The sequence below is a fragment of the Astyanax mexicanus genome, chromosome 16, assembly GCF_023375975.1.
Source record: "Astyanax mexicanus isolate ESR-SI-001 chromosome 16, AstMex3_surface, whole genome shotgun sequence".
In the NCBI taxonomy this organism is placed as follows: domain Eukaryota; kingdom Metazoa; phylum Chordata; class Actinopteri; order Characiformes; family Acestrorhamphidae; genus Astyanax; species Astyanax mexicanus.
Genome location: NC_064423.1, coordinates 17,706,928 through 17,730,256, shown reverse-complemented (window position 1 = coordinate 17,730,256; position 23,329 = coordinate 17,706,928). Strand labels below are relative to the sequence as shown.

Below are 23,329 nucleotides of genomic sequence, written 5' to 3'. Positions count from 1 at the left end.
TCAGTATAAACAATTACAATACAATACTGAATTGTAATTGTAACTGACAGTCGATTGTTGGCTAAATAAAAAGGTGAAAAACTATTAAACTACGCCAATGTACAAAATATGAGACTGAATTAATGCAAGTCTGATATGATGATGTTCCAGACCCTGGCTTAAGACCTTCCTTTTTAAAAGACAGAACTTTCTAACTGAAATTTTAATTAAATACCCTGCTGTGGAGTGAATATACATACAAACTCTAAACTTTAAATTAAAAGTGGACAGAACAAGGTAAAGCAGTTGCTTTTTTTATTGTGAAATAGTACAAAAATGTCAATAACCTGCATGTTAGAAAAATAGCATTTATGCAAAAGCTTTGAAGAGGGAAAGAAACATCCTGTTTATGTAGGAATATAAGCCTGTATTATTAATACTTATCTAGCAGAGGTTTGTCCTGCAGAAAGAACTGGACAATATTAATGTTTAAATTGCTCTGCTTAGATTGAGACGCCATTAATGGCATTTTATTTAGCACCTTTATACCCTGTTGAACAAAAGCTCCAATTTTTGCAGCTTTAAATTGAATACTTGTGCTAAATTGGCATTACATATAATATTAAAATGCCTACTTCTTAAGTGTAGTGGTTAGTGAGGTATAGCATAACGTGACTGTTGCAAGCTAGCATAATACACTCTATAGTGCTGTACCTAAAGGGTGATTAGCAGTACCAATGCAAAGTGGCTAGAAAATAACAGACACTAGCCAGTCCAGTTTACAGGAACACCTCCACTCTAAATTGTTCACTTATTACTGGACTCCTTCCTGTTATTATTTCCATTGAAATTCATATCCTAATAAAAAACTTCCACATACATCATAGCAGCTTCTAAGGTAATGATAGCGTCACAATTATGATTATATTAACTATTAGTGATGGTAAAAATAATACTGTCCACAAGTGACTTAGTGTTTTCAGAGTGATTTAGAGTTAGTGTAGTTTCGATACTGCTACCCACTGCAATTTCCTTAATCGTTACTGCTTAAATGAATTACCCTAAATTCCACAAAGAGCCTAAAGTACTTATGTAGATATACTTCATTTTTGAATCACTAAATGGTAAATACATCATTTTATTTTTATCTACCACCAGAATCATGCTAGTGTCAGCTAGGTTTATAAGTATTTATTATGGTATTTAATGCTAGTGATGTATTTGATGTATTTTACCAGTCAATGCAATCCTTTTTCTCTCCTTTTCTAATCTAATATTTAATTACACTGTGCTTTTAGAGAAAAATGACCCAAGTGGACATACAAACAAGCCACACATTACAAACAAAGTAAAACATTAGTTCACAACAACCACAATCTGATCAAAGTATTAAAGTAATTCAAGGCTACACTCTCATCTCTCGTACCCGTCAAGAATGCTTTCTGAACACTGATCTGTTCCTGCCCTTTCTCTCACTTCAATCTTCAGTGCAGTTTTGATGTGCTCAGGCGCAGTTCTAACAAATAGCTCACTGCTGATCCATCAGCAGGCTGACGACTGTAGACACAGCAAAAAGACACAAGCAAAGATGAAGAAAGGTGGAAAAACCTCAGCCCTTGTTCTGAGCTGCATAAGGTGTAACATGTGGTAATGCAGATTCCACAGGCCTCACGTACATACAATAAGAATTAAGAGTTAAATTCTTCATAACTTTTTCTCACAAGACTAAAATTCTTGCCAAACAAGTTACACAAACAGCCATTCCCCACTACAGATGATGCCCTTGGGAGGAGGAATTGTGCTCTGTACGGTCTTTGCTAAGGTGTTTTAGCTGTTTTATTCTTTTTACCCATCACTCTGGTGTGGATGCTATTTATCTACAAGTTTGGCCAGGCTCTGTCGCAAGTCATTTAGGTCAACAATCTTGACGTCCAGCACTTCAATGACTTTCCGCACTTCACTTTCGGTTTGCTGTCGAGCATCAAGGGAGGACACCAAAGTCTGCTCTGCTTTCTGGACCTGCTGTTCCAGGTCAGCGTTCTTCTCCTCCAGCTCCTGAAGACAGAGCAAAAAGTGTTAAAGTGCTGGCTGAACAATAAGAAGACTACAGTACTTCAGACTACATTACTAAAAAAAACACTCTGTGAATCCCAGTTTTTGCATTTTTCCCATTCATCTGTATTGTAGGAGGAGATAGAGCCTAATTAGGCCTGTCACAATAATTACATTATTGACTCATTGTACAATTAGTCAATGCCCATTGTGTTTACTTACTAAATAATGTCTATTAACACAAATAAGCCTGCATTTTAAACTTGTACAAAGAATTGTGGTTATATTTTTATTTGGTTTATTTATCTAGGATATTTAAACATTTGTACTTTACAAAAAACGTATGAAAATGTTTTCAAGAAAGCATCTCAAACTTACCTGCATTCTTTTATAAACCTCCTCCCTTTCTTTCTCCATCTCCCCAAAATCAGATTTCTTACTCTGCAGAGTGTTAATTTCCTGCAATCATATTAATGTAATAACATTAATAATAAAGTAATCACAGGTTCTATCCTTAGAGCCAGGAATATACTTAATACACTAAATGTCCCATCTGAACTGCTTTAATAGGTCAGAGGCATTCTACATGCCTGGAGCTAAGTGGTCTAAATGAATGCATCATGCTAATGATGTCAGAGGTGTAAGGTAATGGGGATCTCTCTCTCTCCATCTCTCTGTCTCTCTCTCTCTCTCGTTATTATTTTAAACACATGTGCATGTGTTATCTTTTTAAGATATCTTATCTTTTTAAGTTGACTTTTTAAATACATAAGTTTGTAGAGTTTTTAGAGTAATAATCAAAACTACATCAGCATCATCAACATAATTAGTACATCATCACATACATGAAATGCAAGCTTCCCAAGATAGTATGAAAAGGGTCTTACTTCATCTTTAGCCTTTATAAGTGCCTCCATCTCTTCAACAGAGCGGGAGATCTCTTCTTTCCGCTTCTCAGAAGAAGCAGGATGACCACTCTGAGCCTCCAACTCTACCACCTGAAAGTAAAAAAGATTAGATTATCCATATCACAGTACTTTCTCTTTCCCTACTGTTTAGGCCTGTGAAAATAACTGTTTTTAAAAGAAAGATAAATTGGTTAAAGCAGAGAATCCTCTAAAATGTGCAGGGCAGGGTGGAGCCAGGACCAGGAATGAAGAAACATTGCTGTTTAGCAACCTTCGTGTTCCTCTTCTATAATTGATTATGGCACAAAATCATGTAGAAGAGATTGGCCTGTCACAAACTCCTGTTTTTTTTTTGGATAATATATTGATCCAGAAATAATTGCAATAAACAAAATTACTGTCATATTAAGATATTGGCATAATACTTATGCCACTGATATAATAATAGTACAATAGCATAAAGCAATTAGAAGTACATTTTAAAAGCAATAACATTTTAGCTATTAAGAATATTAAGAACTGAAGCATACACAATGTTTAAATAAATATATATCAGCACAAAAATTATTGCCTATATGTCTATATATTGTATGAAAGGTCGAAAGGTAATTATTGTGAAAGGCTAAAGTAGGGCTGCACTAGCTATCGATTTAGCATGATTACTGCAATGTGCACATGCACAACAATTACATTGCAGACATCCTAAAACTCACACTGCTTTCAATTTCCCTGGTATATCTTGCAGAAGCAGATTATATAAGCTTAATATTATACATGGATAAGTTGCGCAAGCCATGTCGCGATTTGTGAAATATTCCTTTTCCACCTCTGTCCACATGCTACTTTTACATTCAGTTACAGCTCTGTATCCCTCAGCTTGTGCAGAAAAGCATACTCTTCAGTGGCGACTTAAAACGCAAAATCCTCATTCCAACTGTAAGGGGAGCACGTGGGCAAGAAATACCAATCCTCCATAGTGTTGCTTTAAGGGTGCAAGGTCAGAAGGACCTTTTTTTTTTTGCTACAAGTGCATCGTCACTAATACTCTGTGAGATTGACTCTTATGATGACTCAAATAATTCACTGGTGTGGAATATTAAGCCCTCCTGCAGCCCCCTCCCCCCTCCCCCCATTCTGTAGGACATTATTTGTCAAAGTGGCAGGAGATGGATCACCCTTTCTCTGACAGTCAGTTAGGCCTTTGGGAACAGTCAGAGATATCACAGCTCTGAAAGACAGCACACTTGCCTGCCCGACTACAGCTGTTCTCTCTAATGTGTCTGTCCTTCTAGACGACAGATGCAGCAATCTTGCAGTGACTTGTAGACACATTTTTAAAAAGCACATGGTAAGAATATGCCGTGATTCAGAGGCAACAAATCACTCCGCTGCAAAAATTTGTTTACCCTTGAGGCAAGGTGAAAGGGGGGCCATGACACTGCGCTTTTTCGAAAACTCAGAATTTAGAATGGCACTCATATTTCTGTTTGCGTTGAAATAAATTATCCACAGAAATATACTCTTGATCGTTTGTCTTCTGCATATTAGGGCCACGGCCATACGTTATTCTACGCTAAAAATACCATTCTGCCCATGCTCCCATGAGACTTGAACTACTTTCCTGCACCTTGTTGTTTCCCCCTTCTTGTAGACAATATTAACTTTACAGGGCTTCTTTTTTTGTTGTGCCATTTTGAATGTTCCCAAAACACGGTTCCATGCAAAAACAATTTACACATGCTATCCCCAGCACCCAAAACACTTGAAACCAGCTATCAAATAATTATATGCAGAACTTCATACACAAGGGGATACACTGATGAGTGTTAATGTATATAAAGCAAATGGGCTTGAGTGTGGACCAAATTTTGAAAACCTGATACTGTGAATTTTTTTAAATATAAATTATTATTAAAATATTATTTTCATATGCTCCAAGTGGAAGAGTGGCTGACTGATTGACAAATGACTATTTTATCTTACTGAATAAAGCTAATCTGACCCCTGACTCAGCTCTACATTTAGCATTAATCTAATCTAAAACAGTATATATATATATATATATATATATATATATATATATATATATATATATATATATATATATATATATATTAATGTCCTACATACAGACTGTCTAAGCTATAACTTACAATAACATCCCAGTCTTCACGCAGGGCTCCAAAGGTGCTAGCTAACATTTCTGGATAGAACATCAGGTTCTATCTTAGTGAGGTAGCAAAAAAAAGAAAGCACAACTATGGAACACAAACTATGAAGTGTAAAAACTGGGGTTGTCAACATTAAAGTGTTAATGTATGCAGTTAATCTGGAAACTTTAGCACAATTTAATTACGTGAAAATTTTACAGAGCCTGGTGATGCATATTTCCCTCTTATCAAGATGTTGAAATTAGAACATGGAGCTAGAGTATCGTTTATTTTCTCCATTAAAACTCTCAGTTAAACTCCGTAACTCAGCACCTACCAATATTCTAGCTAAAGAAGCATCAAAATTACCCTGAGAAATGATAAGTTAAAAAAGGATCTAATCTGCCAGGCGTAAATCCAACTACACCATTATTACTGTCCAAAAATACAGTTAAGTACCAGCATTAAAAAAAATGCAATCACAATTTCACACAGAATATTGTTGTGATTAATATAGTTACGTTTTAAGGGATTGGCACTAATAAGACAAATCTGAGTGTATCTAATACTGATTCTTTTATTCACATAAATATTCATTATTGTCTTAAGGGAGAAAAAGTGTGATTCATTCATTTTTTTTAATTGATGGACACCACTAGTAAAAACTCCAAAACTGTGATATGAGTCTTGACTACTTAAAACACCCAGCCCTCTAATAAAGACACCAGTGTATAAGTATAAGCTTCCACTAATGGTTAGATACATAGCCTAATAGTCCCAGTGCTAATTGGTGGGGTATAAGCTTCCACTGCTTGTTAGATACAGTAGCCAAATAGCTCTAGAGGCTAATTAATGAGATTCCAGGTTCTACTACTTGTTAGGTACCCGAGACTCATCTCTTCAGCACTAAAGTGTGAAGTATAAGCTTCCATTTCTTGTTAGCTGGGAGAGCTCTATTAGCCTCTGAGCTCTAGTGCTAATTTGTGGGGTATGAGCTTCCATTAATAGTTAGCTACATTAGCCTCACATCTCTAGTGCCATTAGGTGGCAGTCTTTTGAAAACTTAGCATCCTAGAACTGCAATCCTGAATCTGCAGCCTCTTGTACTGCAGTCAGACCCTAAATCACACACTATTACAGACACATTTATTATGTATTGTCAGTAAAGGCACCATAAACTTTAAGTTAAAACACAGTACTCAAGCATTTTTAAGAATGCAAAAAATACCCACATACTAAAAAAACATATCCAGCATTTTTTGATTCAGTTCTAGACATTATTCATAATTATGCTTTCTCTCCTTTTGGCCAAAAATAATATGACCTTCAGCCTCAGCAAAAATCCCAAGCAAGAAGACATAAGAGAACACAGCAGGTAGGCAGTATGATGTACCGTACCTGCTCTCGCAGCCTGTCCGTCTCTTCCTGGTACTCAGCCAGCTGTTTCTTCCACTGATCAATGCTGCTGTTGGCTTCATGGAGCGCCGCAACCAGTTTAGCGTTGCTTTCTTGTAGATTTAACAGCTCGGTTTCCATATTTACTTCACATACTGATCTACAGAAAACAAACAGAATGCTCACATATGGCAAAAAAAAAAAAAACAGAAACATTGTAGGCACATGTAAATAAATGTAATAAGCTGTAAAAATGCCTGGTTTAAGACTAATGTTAATCCTAAAAACAATGAATCCTGCTGTTTTTTTTACTTTCGCTGTCTATCTGTCCTTGTATCTCCAAAGTGTCAACTGTAAAGGAGAAAGAAAGTTTTTACTGTGAATAGAATCCAAAGTAAAATGACTTCATTCAAGATCATTTTGGAACAGTTCTTTTATTCATTAATCACGAAATTCTAACACAATGCTTAGCTCACACAAGGGCTGCAACAAATAATAAAATAAAATAAAATCGATTATTAAAATAGTTGGCAACTGATTTCTAATCGATTAGTTGAGTCTACAGTGAATATCTGAACAAAATCCGGTCAAGTATTTTAAATATGTATTGTATAAGTTATTCTATTATATCAAGAATCTTTTAATAATCGAAACATAATTAACTCAAACAATTAATTGATTATCAAAATAGTGTTAGTTTTGCCTTGCAATTTTCACTTCCACTGATTGTAATTGTACAACAAATAAAATACTGTATCCACCACTTTCACACTCTTTGATGATGCAGAATCTATGCATTCCTCAGTAAATTCTAATCAGTTTGAATGTCTTCTATTGAAGTAAAGCAATCACGCATTATCACATCACATCAGACAGTTAAATGAGCACTGCTTGCTTTAGGCCTCAACTAATACAACCTTCTAAAAAAAGACTGAACAGCAGGCACTGACAACGTGCATCGCAGTGTGTGTAATGGTCTTAAGCCCGGAACGTTATTGACATTTAGCTCCCCGTCCGCTGCCCCAGAAAACTACTGATGAGGAAGATGTCTGCCAGTTACAGATGATTTTATACAAACGAGCATCCTCAGGACTGCACTAATCCAACAAACAGGCAATGAAACGTCAACATCAAATTTAACACAAAATGGGTTTTGTTTGTTTTTCTCGGCCTCGTCCAAACTGTACAAACTGAGAACGGTGCAGTACAAAAGCCCCAACAGGCAAAACATAATATATATTATATAACAAATATATTATATAAAAAATAATTTCTGTTGAGACTATTAAAACATTTAGTTATTACTCTTTAATGTTTTTTTAGATTTTATTAACACCTTTTTTCTTACCTAGGTTACTACAGTTTTTTATTCTGGTCATACTTTTTTTAAATACTTTGGTTGTTAAAAAATGTTGTTTATTACGGTTTCTGTTAATGCTTTTCAAATGTCAAAAAAATGTTACAGTTTCTTTATTTATTTATATATATATATTTTAATTGCCTAATTTTTTTGTTCTGTGAGATGTGGGTGTTTGTGCCACTGTACATTTTATTGCTTTATTTTTCTCAAAAGCATTAACTACTCCATTCTGAATACTGCCTATTCAAAATACTGTACCTGAACCTGAATACAGATGCTTATTAACAACCCTGGTCACAGTGCTAACCAGACTAAATAATAAAGTTAAAAGGTTCTAGTATTTTGGGGTTATTGATTTAATTTTGCAAATTAGGCAGCATCAAAGGAGCGTGATTTTCTTTATTTGTGCATAAATGCGGTGAAAGGGGATGTGAAGTGCATAAATAATGTATATCATGAGAACTGCATGGAATGAGGATGTATTACCCTTCAGAAAGCATCTTCTTCACATGCTCCTTCTCTGAGGCCAGTTCAATGTCCGCACTCTTGCTGCGGAACAGCTTGTCCTCCCCAGGGCCATTCACACACAGAAGCGGTGGTGGAGAGTGGCGGTCTTCAGAGAGACCCTGTATTGAAAGTGGGGAAAAAGTGGGGATTGTGGATTATAGTAAATTTATTAAATTAAATACAGCATTGTGCAAGTTAAGGAACAGCAAACATAAAAAAAATAGTTTGCACACATTTTTCCCTTCACCCAAACATTCAAGTCAATATTTTGGTGGCATCGTTTTGGTTTAAATTTATTGTATATATATATATATATATATATATATATATATATATATATATATATATATATATATATATATATATATATATATATATATATATACGTATGTATATAAAAAAAAAGTGTCATTAAAAACATTGGTTTTGAACTTTCAGATAACTGCAAAGTTCACTGTCTACTGTGTCACAGACTTAAATCTAAATCTCCAGTTGTGAGGCTGTATTAAGGTACTTGGATCGTGATATCCATATTTATAAAGTTAACAAACACATTAAAACATGCTTCCGCTCACTTTCCCATATTCCAAAATACGAGACATTGTGTTATTTCAAAATGACAATCTAAAAGCCATTTCTCAAACTATCGCCCAAAAAGTTTTTTGTTCCATGGATGAAGAAATGGATGAAGTTACACTTATATAGTGACTTTCTACAAACTCAAGAATGCTCTTCATTCATGTCCACATGCAATCATTTCACACTGAGCACTTAACTGATACACACAAGCACTTCTACACATGGGTGAGAAGTAGCAGCCAATTACACACAGCCGCAGTACATGAAACCTTCACCTAGACTGGGACTTGAACCCAGGATCTCGAGGCTTGGAGGTGAACATGCTAACCACTAAGCCACTGTGCCGGCCAAACGTAAGAAGTTAGACAGAAAGAACCACTCATCAAGATCATGGTCATAAAATAAAATCTACTTCAATTGTATTTATATACATGCTGGTATTTTCTCTTACATTTGATAGCTTTTTTTCCGGCTCCTACATTTATTTTGGTTAATAGATCAGTTATAGGGTTGTTTTCAGCTTTAGTGACTTTTAGTTCAGGCTTCTATACTGATCTTGGTTAGCATTTCCCTAGTTATGCTAAACCCTCAGCCTCAAGACTCTCAAGGATAGGTATGTAAAAGAATGCATTTCATCATCATGGAAATTCTGGTTAATCTTTGAAATACTCTCTGATATGAACTAAACATTTGTTCATTTAAATGAAAATATAATTTGACATACAACACAGTACATCAATACCCTTTTCCTATTTATCAGCAGAAACCCAGAGGCCCTCATTAAACAAAAAATATTTTTCATTACTCTGTGTACAGAAAAGGAGCCACAGAAAAAAAAAACATGTGCATAACTGGTTGAAGCTACTTATGCTTTGGACAACAGGAAACAGGAGATGGTCTCCCAAAGCTGGCCTGTATGCTTCACCACAGAACACACAAGCTTATCTTCCAAGCACATGTGTTGTATGGCAGCTCTGGAGCCCTGTGTCCTTGCACTCAGAAAAAGCTTGTATTATTAATCCATCTCAAACTCTGCCTCCCCCAACGGAACTTGTTCTGTTTCTAAGGCACTCCACCAACAACTAGTGTTCCTTCTCTACAGCAGGACCAAGGAATAGAGCAGAGCTCTAGAGGCCTGGTCTCACTGTATGGTGAATATTTTTTAAGAGAAAGAGCTGATAATCAAAGAGAAGATAAGACAGTGCTGGCTAAAGAAGGGATTGATTAATTATACATCCAGAAGGTCATGCAAAAGTAATGAGGGATCACGCATTCCCAACATATTTCTTCCCTCTTTATTACCAAAGCAAAGCTAGTTTTTAGAATGCTAATAGGAGGGCTAGCAGTTTAACACCCTTAAAATGTCATAATCATGATTTTTTTATGTTTTATTACAAGTACCTATTGTGATATGTACACACAGTTAACCATCATCAAAACAGGCAAGATTTTGTTTGTTGAATTTTTTCCATAAGATACCTTAATCTATAGAAACATGCATAACAATGTATTTCATTTCAAATATGTCACCTATTACATATTGTTAAAACTAATTGGTAACATATATCCATGTTCTTTTATATACAGTGACCTAAAAAATAAAAAACAAACAAAAAATAAATAATCCTAGTAATTCCAGATGTTGACCAATTTAACTATTGCCAATGTGGGATGGACTAGCCCTGCGCAACCTGATAAAAAAATATTACAGCATGATATTTAAAATAATTTTCACAATACACAATGTTTCTCAATACATATGATTGCGCTCATGATTGTCATCTGTTTATGCAATTAAACTAGATTAGTTAAACTATATTTAATATTAAGTACAGATGGTTCGGTGATCTTAAATCATTAATGGAACCCTCATTATTATTTTTTTTAAGTATATATTCGAAAAATATCATTCAGTATCAGATATGCTCACAGACCTTGGACTTCATAACTCAAGGCTGCACAGGGATTTGAAAGCAGCTCTGTCAGCAGAAAAGCTTTGAAGTCTGGAATGGGCAATATGATATAAAACTGTTAACATGATAAATACTGTATAACACATGCTTTTCTGGGAATATCATGACTGAACACCTGCATGTTTAATTTATGATGACCGATTTAGACCAGCAATAAAGAGCCTGAAAACTACACAGTATCCTGCACAACCACAGGCAAACAACTGGATGAGACTGTAGTTTTGTATTTACTGTATTAAATTAGAGTTGTACTAATAAATGCTGAACTTTACACCACTATTAAACACTGTGGAAAACATTGTTTCAATTACTAAAATTAGCAAGCAATTATTGTTCCTTTAAGAAGCCAAGGCTAGAACAATATAAGAAATGCTGATAAAATTGTATGTTTGGATACTGTTTCAGTAATAATTCAAAGTCAATTTAAAATAACCTTAACCAAGAACTTGGATATATATATATATATTTTTTTTACTGCATTCCAAAATATTGGATCGGCACCTTGTATCTGCAGATACTCAAAAATTCTCAATAATACTCAATAAAATTTACCAATATTGAAAATATATATATATATATATATATTTCTTACTTACTTTTTTTTTTTAGTTCCTTGGGTGTAAGCAAATGTCAGTTTGACTCACCTGTGACAACTTGAAAAGATGTTTTCCACATCCAGAAAAGAGATGAATCCCAAAAGAGAAAGAGAAAAGAAGGATTCACACTTCACTTACACTTATCTTACAATCGAATGATTTTAAATACACTCAGTAAAACTCGGGGCAAAATCAGGCGAACTACAATATTGACACTGCGGAGGAACATTACATGAAAAAAGTGGTGCAAGCTTGACAAAGCTCTGTAAATAGTTTAACACTGCAGATAGCAGGGGTGCCACACTGCGAGACTGTGAGAAAAGTTTATAGGCTTCGTAGGAAGAATAAGCTCACGCCCAGATAGTGTAGATAATAGTAGAAGTAGACAGTAGATATAAAGCTTTTGAAAGTCCTGCATTACAGCTACAACATGGTGGGCAAAGAACATCTCAGCTAATTACTTATTCATATGTTTTTCCATGTTTCTTTGCTTTCATGTTTTTGTGCACTCTTGGCTGCACGTGGCTCTTTTATTAATGGATAAGAGGAGCATTTACACCAGCCATCTCAGACACACATTGTTGCCTTGGAGCATTCATAACACTCAGGTCAGATTAAAAATGAATAACTCTCATTCAGTGGCAGACGCATATGGCCCTTCCATATGGCTTAAGAGAAGCAAAGTGGGTGCACTACAAACTTCCTCAGAGAGCACAGACGTGCATCTACAGTGCAGCAGCTGGATAATATGCTTTTGGCTATAATCTCATCATATTACTTTCAAACTGCAAAACAAAATACAAAACAGGATTAAATACAAGTACCTTAGTTTAATAATCATTTTATATTAATAACATACTAAATCATATTTATGTTCATAGTCTTTCTATTGTATTAATCTCCACAAGGTGAAGTGAAAGGTGTCTATGCACTGGCATCTCTGTATCGGGCATGAAATGGAAATTAAGGACAAGCGTTGTCCAGATGGAGAAGGAAAAAGGTCAGTCAGCTGCAAAGTAAAAGGCACTGTGGCATTGAATCGCCCTGCTGAGTCCATGGAGCAGTTCAATTCCACAGGGGCTAAAATCAGCGACTCTCACTGGTCTGCTGCCATATGAGGCTGTGTTTAGTGAATCTGCGTATGCAAGCATGCAGTGTACACAATTTCAGCTAAAAATAGTTAATATGCTTTCCTTTTCAAAGTCTGTTACAACACTGGAAAAGAATAGAGGTGCGGCAGGAAAATAAGCTTTTATGAATATACGCATCACAAACACAGTTACTGTTATAACTAATAAAACTAAAAGAAAAACGATTGTGTTGATAGCATTTCTTATATTAATGTGTAAATGATGGGCCTACTTTCATTCATTACTTTCCAATTCATCAGTGTTCTAAATTGCAATCAGAGAGATTACAGCTGGGCTAACTGCGGTATCATGTTTTGCAATACTGTATTGATTCTCAAAAACATTGTTGTGCATATGTTTCATGCATCAGATCACACTGTTTTGATCACTCAAAAACAAACCTTTTCTTTTACAGTTTTTAAGAAATTTGCTTAAAGAAAATCCCAAAACATTCTCCTGATCAGCGTTACAATACACTGAATCATAACCCCTTTATCATGATGATGTGTATTACATCACAACATTCTTGCCAAAAATGTTCAATAAACGAAACAGATCAGAAAAAGCAAGTAATTCATTATTAAAAAGTCTGTGTTTTAACCTGTGGGGCAGCGATGTTTAGACCAGTGTTTATCAACTCAAACTTTTCTTGGGACTTCTCCCGGACGAGTCGCGCAGCTTCCTTAAGTTCTTTGAACTGATCTGAGAACTGTACAGAACAAACAGGATAAAAAAGAGAGCATGGTTTCACAATCATGTGTAGACAAGCGCCACTGAATAGATACTAAACTGCATAAAAATTTGTTTACCTGTTGAAGCTGCTGCTCTGTGGCGAAGCCTAAACCATAGACTGTGTTGGCCCGGCTGTCCGCCCACTGGCCGAATTTCTGTGACGTCTTAGTGAAGGTCATGTTGGGTGTAATAGTGCTGTTTATAATTGCCTGTGTAAAAGTTCAAAAGGCAGCAAAAGAGACAGCTTTAATTAAGGCAAAGATAATTGTAATTTTTAATAAGTGAACGAGAGAGATACGAACAGAGACAGAGAGAAAATGATACCACACAATATTATGAAGCATCATAAATCTAATTGTCTAGATCTCTCACCTTGGTACCTCCTACACTGATGATGCGATATACACTCCTGCTGGCATCATAGAAGAATGAGACAGTGACTGCATGCTTGCTGGCAGGAATCCAGTTTCTCTTAGTGGCTGGATCAATCTGGAACACATGTGCCTTTGCGCTGAAGAGTGGCTGCTCCCTGTGGTAGACAACAATATTCAAATTACAAAAAATGATACTAATAATTTAATTAAAAAGGCCAAAATATATGACTTAACTAAGACAACTAAGAGTTTGGGCCTGAAACTGATACTAATATTGATTTTAAGGAACTACAAAATCAGGAAACCATTTACATGTTTTAAATGTAAATGTATGAAATTATGAAGACTGTTTATTAAATGTAATTAATTAATTATTTACACCTGCTGGTTAACTAATAAACTTTATGGCATGGTATGGGGAAAAAGGGGAAGGTGGTGCAGCAATTAATGATTATTGTCCATTTAATTTGATTATTGTCCTTAATTTCCCTGTGATGTGGAGCTAAAATTAGCTTTTTTTTTAGCTTCTATTCTTCTGTTCACCCTTAAATGCTGCAGCCTCTGCCATTTGTTGCACCATTTAAGGTGGAACGGTAAAGTTAGCTAGCTAGCTAGCTACTAAGACAAACTACTAGCGATTTTTTAATGCTTGTTATGAAGTAGATGACAATGAACCTACACATTGAACTATAGTGATATTTACCCTCATAATTTTTTAACAAGAAAAAAATATTACTTATTAAAAGTTGTGGGTTTCTTTCATCACTTGTGCTGCCATTTTACCAGTGATTCTTATAGTCCTCCGCTTGGAGTGTGCCTCTGACAAATCTCAGTTTGAAGGGCCATGTATCCCTAACACTTCCCTCTCCAGCCTAACAAGAATTGGGACACCCTACCTCTAGGCATGTTTGTGCAAAACAGAGGGATAGGGCTAAGTAGTAGGGCCAAGGGGTGAAATGGGTTTGGGCCAAACTCTAAAAAGTGTTTGTTTTTATTGACTTTTTTCACTGCAGACAGTATGAACCCAATGTATTGATAATAGTATATTGATATTTGGTAATTCACACCCATTCCTGCATTTCAGTGATCTCCAATTTCTCAGACAGCAGTGTATCAAGAACAGGCAAATTAACAATAATAATGATAAAACCACATTGGCCAAGAATTACCTTAACAAAATTTTGTCAGCAGCACTGTGATATAAACACATTAACAAATGGCACTTAAACTGAGTAAAACTTAGTGAACTATGTCCAGAGGCAGCACATACTTCTCTAGGCTCTGTAGACTTTGAAGGGACCACTGTTGAAACATATATTGTGGTCAAACAAACTAGTATTCCATTTTGTTCACCCTTGTGCTCCAGACCATGGACCATCCAAACGGTTCTCAGCAATGAGCCCAAAAGCCAGGGTCTGTCACTGATTGGTATGGGGTTTTGAAAATACACTTTTACAATACATAAATGTACTTTAAGACATTACAGCAACATATACTGCCTTCCAGACAAGGGACATGCTTGATATTTCAAAAAGGAGCATACATTACAAAGGCATGACAGCAGAAGGAAAGGGTAAAGGTACTGGGCTGCCCTGCCTGTCTTTCTTACCCATCCCCAATAGAGAATGTGTGGAGAAGTTTAAGCAAAATAATGAAACATGGTTTGTAGGAAAAATGGGACAAAAGTACACCTGAAACACTTTAATGCTTGCTATACTCTGTGCTGAAATGTCTAAAGTGCTGTGAGATGGATGCCAAAATTAAGTGGTTTTCCCACACTTTTGGAATGTGTTGCAGGAATGGTTGTATATTCAAAAGATTAAATGAAATGAAAGTTGACCGAGCAAAACATTAATAAGTATGGGTTCATACAATCCGCAGTGAAATTAATCTAAAATTAAATGTAAGAATAAATATTTATCTTATTTGCATTTTGCAAACTGTCCTAATTCTCTCTAATTTAGGAATCCAATATAAATATAAATATAAATATAAATATATTGAAGACGTTGATAAAAAAAATGTTCATTACCAAAAGCTTCACAAATGCACTGTTATCTCACTCAAAAGATCTTATCATGGCCCCTAAAGGGTTTTGTTTTTTAAGTCATGTGTAATACAATACTTCCTTTTTAAACATTATCAGTGGGAAGACTGAAAACTAGTTTTATCACCCAAACAGTCTACTTTAGGCAGATGTGGAAGGAGACAGAGGAGAATCTACCATGAAGTAGATTGAGACACTAAAGCTAACTTGCCTGGATGGCTGCTGCAGTGAGACGCTGCTGTGAAACTGCACTGTCCTATTTTATAAAAGTACAGGACTTCAGAAAGATGGAGAAAGTTTGTTCTCCTGGCTGCAGCTCTGAACATCAAGAAAGACCTAAAAAACTAGGTCTGACTAAATGTAGGCCCTTCAAGTTTTAAATATTACACTGAGCAAATGCATATAGACTACAATATATAAAACAATACTGCCTAGATTAATATATTTTTTATATCATTGTCAAAGATGATCAAAACAATGTTTACACCTAGTTAGTCCAGAACTTAGATTAGGGCATATTTTACATCTGCTATTTTGGTTCAGACAAAACTAAAAAAGGTCTGAATGTCTGGAACAAACAAGGAAGGTGTGAAAGCACCTTTGTGCAGAAAATCAGAAAGTGAAAAAGGAAACTTTAATAAAGGAAAATGTTGGGTGTACTTAACTGTAGCACTTAACTGTAGCACTGACATATTTGTCATTTTTGGTTGAAAACAGTTTACTAAATTGTTATTTTAACAAAAAAACATAACAAAAGATGGTCCCTACATTTCGCACTATACAGCCAAAGCATAGGAATAATCAAAGTCACCCCCAAGAACAGCAGCCAGTGAAAATGCAAAAACAATTGACCACATAATCACACTCTTCTCCATTCCAGAACCATTCTATTGGATCACAGGGTCTTTCCAAGTGGCTTTCATGGGGCCCCAGCAAGAAATCCCACCATCTGATTGCCTAATCATGAGACCCAACTGTCACAGCAGCTCTGCTGGCAGCTATTCTGTAAGTTGGCTTCAGGAGAGGGTTTGTTTGAGAACAGTCTATCTCAGCTCCCTTTGCTCGCTTATAGGCTACTGTAAATGAGGATGTGAATTCATGCCAATGTTGCCAAAAAAGAAGAGAAAAAAGAGCCAAGGGGCTTTAAATGTACTGAATCTGTTGAACATTGAGTCCACTGAACACTGAACGTTTTATCTAATACTGTTTAACTCATTATTTCATCTCACTGTACATTTATTCTCTTGGTTCTTTTAACAATTCTATGCTGATGAATTTCAACTCATTGTTTTCTTTCCCTCCTCCTGACACCTAGTTTTCAAATTGCATCTCAAAAGGTCTCGCTGACCTCTAATCATAGATGGCTTCCCACCACCTAAAACTCAACTCCAGCAAGTCTAAGCTGCTGTACATCCTTCAAACTACAGGTCTTTGGCAAAAACATTCTCTCTCATTTAAGAACTCATCAGTTACTCTATCTGCCAACACTCAAAGTCTTGGGATGCTTCCACACCTTGTTTGGTCCGGACTTTGGTCTGGTTTTCAGTTTGGTCGTAACATGACTGAAAACCAGACCAAAGTCTGTGCACACATTCAAATATTTTATATATAAAAAAAGGAAAGTCTGCAGTTCTAAACACACCATCCATATATATTTAGATCCAAATATCCAGGTAAATTTACGTGTCTGGATGCAGTAGAAATAGCATGTCAGCTTGTTGCATTCATGTCATTTGCATCAGTGTTGTTAACAGATGATAATTAATCAGAAATATGATAATTAATTATAGTCAAGTCTTTGGAATCATATAGCGCTTGTTCGGAGGCACCATTTTCTTTTTTGCTTTAAAGTAAGTTTGTTTCTACTACAGTACTTTCACTTTACTGCACATCCTAACACTACATTAAACATGGCGCTTTAATACCGTTACGTGTAGTGAACACACGTGACTGTCAAAGGACCGATAATGGGTTGAAAATTTGCTGACTAGTAGGATTAGGTGTGTTGGGTGCAGGGAAACACTAAAAAGTACAGGGCAGTGGGCCTCCAGGACCAGTGTAGAGAAACAGTGACTATTAGTATTTAGTATAGTATTTCACAGTTCTACTCAGTGATAAATCTCTTGCATCCGGACTACAATTAAAAAAAGGGGAAGGACCAGTTAGTTTTTTGGCTTTCTCGGTCACATGACATCACATTCAGTAGCTCCTCCATTCCAATTGGCTGTTGTGTTTACCCAAAGTGTAAACAGGGCGCTGGCAGTGGAAAATTAGCTATTTTATTTAACACAAGGTGACGAAACTCAGTCCCGGATGGGACTCAAATTACAAAAGGATCACAGCAAAAAAACAGTAGGTAATTCACAGCCTTTAATTTTCTCAGAGGACGTCTGAGGAAAACACAGAACTTACATGGTCGTTCTGGACTGGAATAAAATCACAAAGGACCCCCCCATAAAATAGAAAATTACCCCAGGACCCCCTGAGAAACTAATCCCGGATAGGGCTCTATCCTAATGAAAATCAATTTTAAATGTGGACAGTTTTATATAAACTTCAGAAATGTATAAATAGATAATGTACGCATGCATACACGAATACATGCTCCCCTCCAGAGTTTTCAAGGTTAGAAAAGCCGTATTACTCACAACTTAGCTTCCACTAACACATTTTTCTCTCAATAAAGGAAACGCATTGATGGACTCAACTATAGAGCTGCTTAAAATAGCTCCACTAAGCGATAAACAAGCTCACATTACTCACATTACTCACATTACACAGCGGATTTCTGCAGAACTGAGGTGAAAACCGAGACTGCCACGTTTTAAAGGCAAACAGACGGGATAAGACGGGTCACTGCGCTATTCACACGGGAGTCAGACTATCCTGCCAGAGAATGAAAAGCTTGTTTAAAAAACACACAAATAAGAAATAAATAAAGAGACAAAACACAGAAGTTTACCTAGCTTAGATTAAGAGGACAAGACTAGCTATATAACTAGATAGCGTTAGCTAGTAAAACTACTGTGGACGGGTTTGGTTAACGGTTAAAAGAAACACGGAGGACACGGAAAGCAGCATTAAAATATAAATTTGATGAACTAACGTTAGCTAGAAACTCACCCCATTTTCCACACCACTGAAGCCAGTTAACGATAGTTAACTAGCGTTACTGTAGTATTCAGCCCCCCTGACTGTGTTGGAAAGTGTTCCTCACAAGGTTTAACCTCCGAAGTCTCCTTCTAGTCCAGCCAGTCAGTCATTAAACTGCTTTTCCAGCCCGTTCTTCTTCTTAAAGCTGGTGAGATATGTGAGATATCTGCTGTTAAACGCGGTCGCTGTTTTTTCTCCTCAGTGTTTTTTGTCCGTTAGGTTTTCTTTGAGGGCAGCGGGTCTCTCCTTTGTTTGTAGTCCTCTCTCTCCGCTGACTCTCGCTTTCCCTCACCCATATTCCAGCTCTCCAGCCCTCAGTGAACGCTGTGACAGTGTCAGGCTCTTAAAAAGAGGGAAACGCAGTGGTTTCGGTTAAATTCCGCAGAAGTCTCGGTCTGAAAATCTCCTAAAACTAGTCCGCTCCGCTCAAGCGGCGTCCACTCACAGTTGGCTCGCGCCGCTTAGATTCTGGCAACTTGTGCGCGAGCTCCGCCGCCGCCTGCCGGCCGCGGCGAACAATTACAGCACAGCCCGACAGACAGCTGTGGGCCAAAAGCTCTTAAGCTAAAGGCTTAAAAACTGAGTTTAAGTGCAGAAACAGGCCAAACTATCGTTGTTTTGTGAGTAATAAACCTAATTAAAGGAAAAAGTCATAATGGAAAGACTTCATAATGAATCATAGTCAAACAGAAACATGCTTTAAATTAATCAAAGTCTAAAAGTCCACGTGTTTATAATTATTTAACATTAGCACAGGTATTAAAATCAGCTACACTTCTCTTTTTGGCCTAAACTATAGAAATAAGCAATAACAGGAATATTTATACAGTGCTGTGAAGAAGTGCCCTCCCCCCACCCCTCCCCCCATACTTCTTTGGTTGTGCCTTTTTTTTATCATACTTACATTTTTCAGATTAACAAACACATTTTATTATCAGACAAAGATAACACATTAAATGATGATTTAATTTATTATTCAGAGGAAAAAACTAATCAAACCAGATGGCCAGACATTCTCCTTTAGTATTTTCTGAATGAGGGCAGAATTCATGGTCACATCAATTTGAGCAAGTTGTCCAGGTCCTGATGCAGCAAAGCAGCCCAATACCATCGCACTACCACCACCATGTTTGACTTTCACTATGATGTTTTTTTTTTCTAAAATGCTGTGTTAATTATACGTCAGCCCGCAGAACATTTTACCCAAAGTTCTGGGGATCATCAAGATGTTTGATGGCAAATGTGAGATGGGCCTTAATGTTCTTTTCAATCAACAGTCTGATGGATACCATGTTCGTCCAGTCTCTTTCTTTTTCAATCACAGTTCATTCATGGGGAACAATAATTTTTTTCACACAGGTCCATGTTAGTTTTAATATATTTTATCCCTTAGTAAATGAAATTATTATTTAAAAACAGCTTTCGCATGTACTTATGTTAGATTTGTCTGATATTCAATATGTCAATTTTGTTTGCATAATCTGAAAAATGTAAGTAAGACGAAGCAAAATCCAAGTAAATCTGTAAATACTTTTTCACGACAATGTATCTATCATTGAACTAAGTACCCTTTCTGAAGACTTTCTTTTAGTGCTTGAATAGACAATGTTAATTAAATGAACTGAACAAACAAGGTATTATGTGATATTAAATCTAAATGTGATTAAAAACGATTCAATGTGACATGACATACACTAATCAATAATGCTTCATATGTGGTTTAAATTCACGCAGTTATCTAATAATCAGACAATCATGTGTCAGACTGTTGGGGCCAAACATACAAACATACTGTTTACATAAACAGTTACTCAGATAACCATTCTGTTCAATCGTTATTTTAAAAAACACATTTTATATTATGCTCAGATAATGCAATCTTAATGTTTTACTACAAACTGGGATGATGCATTATGCATTATCTAACTACAAATAAAACATCATAAACCTTTTTTTTCGTGCATTATTTTCTTTTATATTCTTCAGAACTGTATCTGGCCTCCCATTTAGCAATGCACACAGAAAAGCCACTAAAGTGCAAAGGCCCCACCTTGTGGACATTCTCAGGGAACACATCATATGATTAAAAAAAAGATATTAAAATAATATATTAAAAAAGATATTAAAAAAAGATAAATTAGACAATACCTTTAAATGCTGTCTTTAAAACCCTCAAACAACCCTTTAAAAGCTGTGTAACAGCAATTTGTCCTTCACTTTAACTCATGGAGTCCATAAATTACATATACAGAACATCCTGAGCATCACAGGACAGTGTGTAAAGGTTTGTTTTCTTCATCTGACCTTGCTTACAGAATGTAGTAGGGCTCGGTTAGTGCTTGAACAAAAAATTAAAATACAAGTTATAAGATTGTTGTTGCACTGTTTATGCTACATCAGGTTTTAAACCCTATAATATTACGTCATATTCCATCTTTATTGCAGTAAGAAAAAAAAAGAATGAGCTGTTTATTCATTCATTGACAGATTTATCTTTAGGATTTGTGTCAATATTTAAAACTGGATGTTGTCTCTTATGGGTTAATTCTCTGTTGTGTGTGCCTCGTTCTAAAGGTCTGTGCTGCGACAGTTTGTAAGTATTTTAAGTATTCTTCTGCCATGTTCCCGTTTGATAGACTATCCTAATACAGTACCACCGTTTTCCTCTTTCGCTTGTTGTAAATAAGTTATAGCTGTCTTGTATTTTCCTTGTTTTTTGGAAACTGATTAGTTTAGTTTAATTATGATCAAAATTAGATGTAAAAAAAATAAAAAATAAAACTGTTTGTCAACAAAGTTTTACATGTTAATGTACTTAGAGGCTGATTTTCAACAAAGACACCACAGAAATTGCCACTTTAATCTTGACAAAAGTCTGAAGGAGAAATGCATAGTGATCAGATAAGACAAAGATTGAGTTGTCTGGCCACAGAGTGAAATTACCCATTTCATTTACCCAAAGTACATTTGTACCAACTGTTAAGCATGGTGGCGGCGGTGCCTGCAGATAAACACAAATCTACTGGCACTATGCCTACTACCAGGCTTCTGCTAGAAATATATAAAGGTGCAAGGATTGAGCTGTGGAGCAGTGAAACTGTGTTTTCTGGAATGATGGTGTTCCATCAAGTTATTTTAGGATGAATAAATGAATTATGAAAGTGTGTTGAGGTGGTGATCATCCAAAATCCTGACCACACTAAAGTCCAGTCAGTTACCCCAACCAAAGCAGAGAAAACTCAAATTAACACCACTGATTTTGAAAGAAATACTGAATTACCAGGTGTCCTAATACGTTTGTCTATATAGTGTATGTTGTACACTCATAATCAATATATCACCCAAAATTCAGGACAGAGAAAAAGAAATGAAAGGAAAAAAAATCAGCACTAAGCACACATGGTATCCCACCCACCCCACCCAAGCTGCACAGTTAGCAGACAGGCTGAACAAATACTGCAGAACAGATGCACAGACACACAGAGAAAAGATAAGACCAGGATACATATAACAGGGTACATATAAAGAGCAGTCTGAGGAAGTCTCACACCAATGTAAATGTGAAAACATATTAATGTTTCAATTTGTTTGACTTTTTTCTTTTAGGAAAATGTGGATGGGGAAGGTGTCCAATATATTGTATCAGAATTGGACGAGTAAAAATACTCTTTATATCTTTTTACACTGGATACACTGAAAGTTAAGAAGAAAAATATACAACCCCAGTTCCAAAAAGTTGGGACACTGTATTAAATAGAAATAAAAACAGGGTGCAATGATTTGCAAATCATTTAGACTGTAGAAAGCATCCTGAGCACCTGCATTACCGTCTGGTTTGGGAATTGCAACACCTCAGACCGCGAGACCCTACAGCGGATAGTGCGGACAGCTGAGAAAATCATCGGAGTCTCTCTTCCCTCCATCACCGAGATCTACACCACACGCTGCACCCGCAAAGCCACCAGCATTGTGGACGACCCCACCCATCCCTCACACGGACTCTTCACTCTGATGCCGTCCGGCAGAAGATACAGGAACATCCGAGCCTCCACTACTAGACTCTGCAACAGCTTCATCCACCAGGCAGTCAGACTTCTCAACGCACAGAGACAGAACTGAACTCCCACCCCACCCACCACTCACCCAACACACTCGCACAAAACTAAACTGTACACCCCCCCCTTTACACTCACAAAGAACTGAACTTCACCCACACACACCCAGTCAGCACACAGAGGCTGACATGACTTTATTTGCTGCACTCTTAAAAACTATAAACTCTACCTCAGTAACTGCTGTGATTATATATGTTACAGTATGTCACACATCTCTGCACCTTATCCCCACTATACACTATACCGTATCGGTACTGCACTGTCCTGTCTTTAAATTGT

At 36.3% G+C, this 23,329-nt stretch overlaps 1 protein-coding gene across 5 annotated transcripts; it reads right to left on the bottom strand.

Annotated features, from left to right (window-relative positions):
* Positions 1–272: 272 nt before the first annotated feature.
* Positions 273–19,423, bottom strand: homer3b (homer scaffold protein 3b). Of its 5 annotated transcripts, none has more exons than XM_049465796.1 (11): positions 18,906–19,423; positions 18,555–18,668; positions 13,734–13,890; positions 13,439–13,570; positions 13,231–13,338; positions 11,548–11,556; positions 8,331–8,470; positions 6,488–6,644; positions 2,919–3,029; positions 2,410–2,490; positions 273–2,034 (listed from the first exon to the last, which is right to left on the bottom strand). In XM_049465796.1, coding segments are annotated over exons 2-11 (1,083 nt in total). In that variant the 5' UTR covers positions 18,557–18,668; positions 18,906–19,423; the 3' UTR covers positions 273–1,848. The 5 variants fall into 5 exon arrangements, with proteins under 5 accessions (XP_049321753.1, XP_049321754.1, XP_007240236.2 ...); XM_049465797.1 differs by having other exon boundaries at positions 18,555–18,663; XM_007240174.4 differs by lacking the exon at positions 18,555–18,668 and having other exon boundaries at positions 18,906–19,422.
* Positions 19,424–23,329: the final 3,906 nt, after the last annotated feature.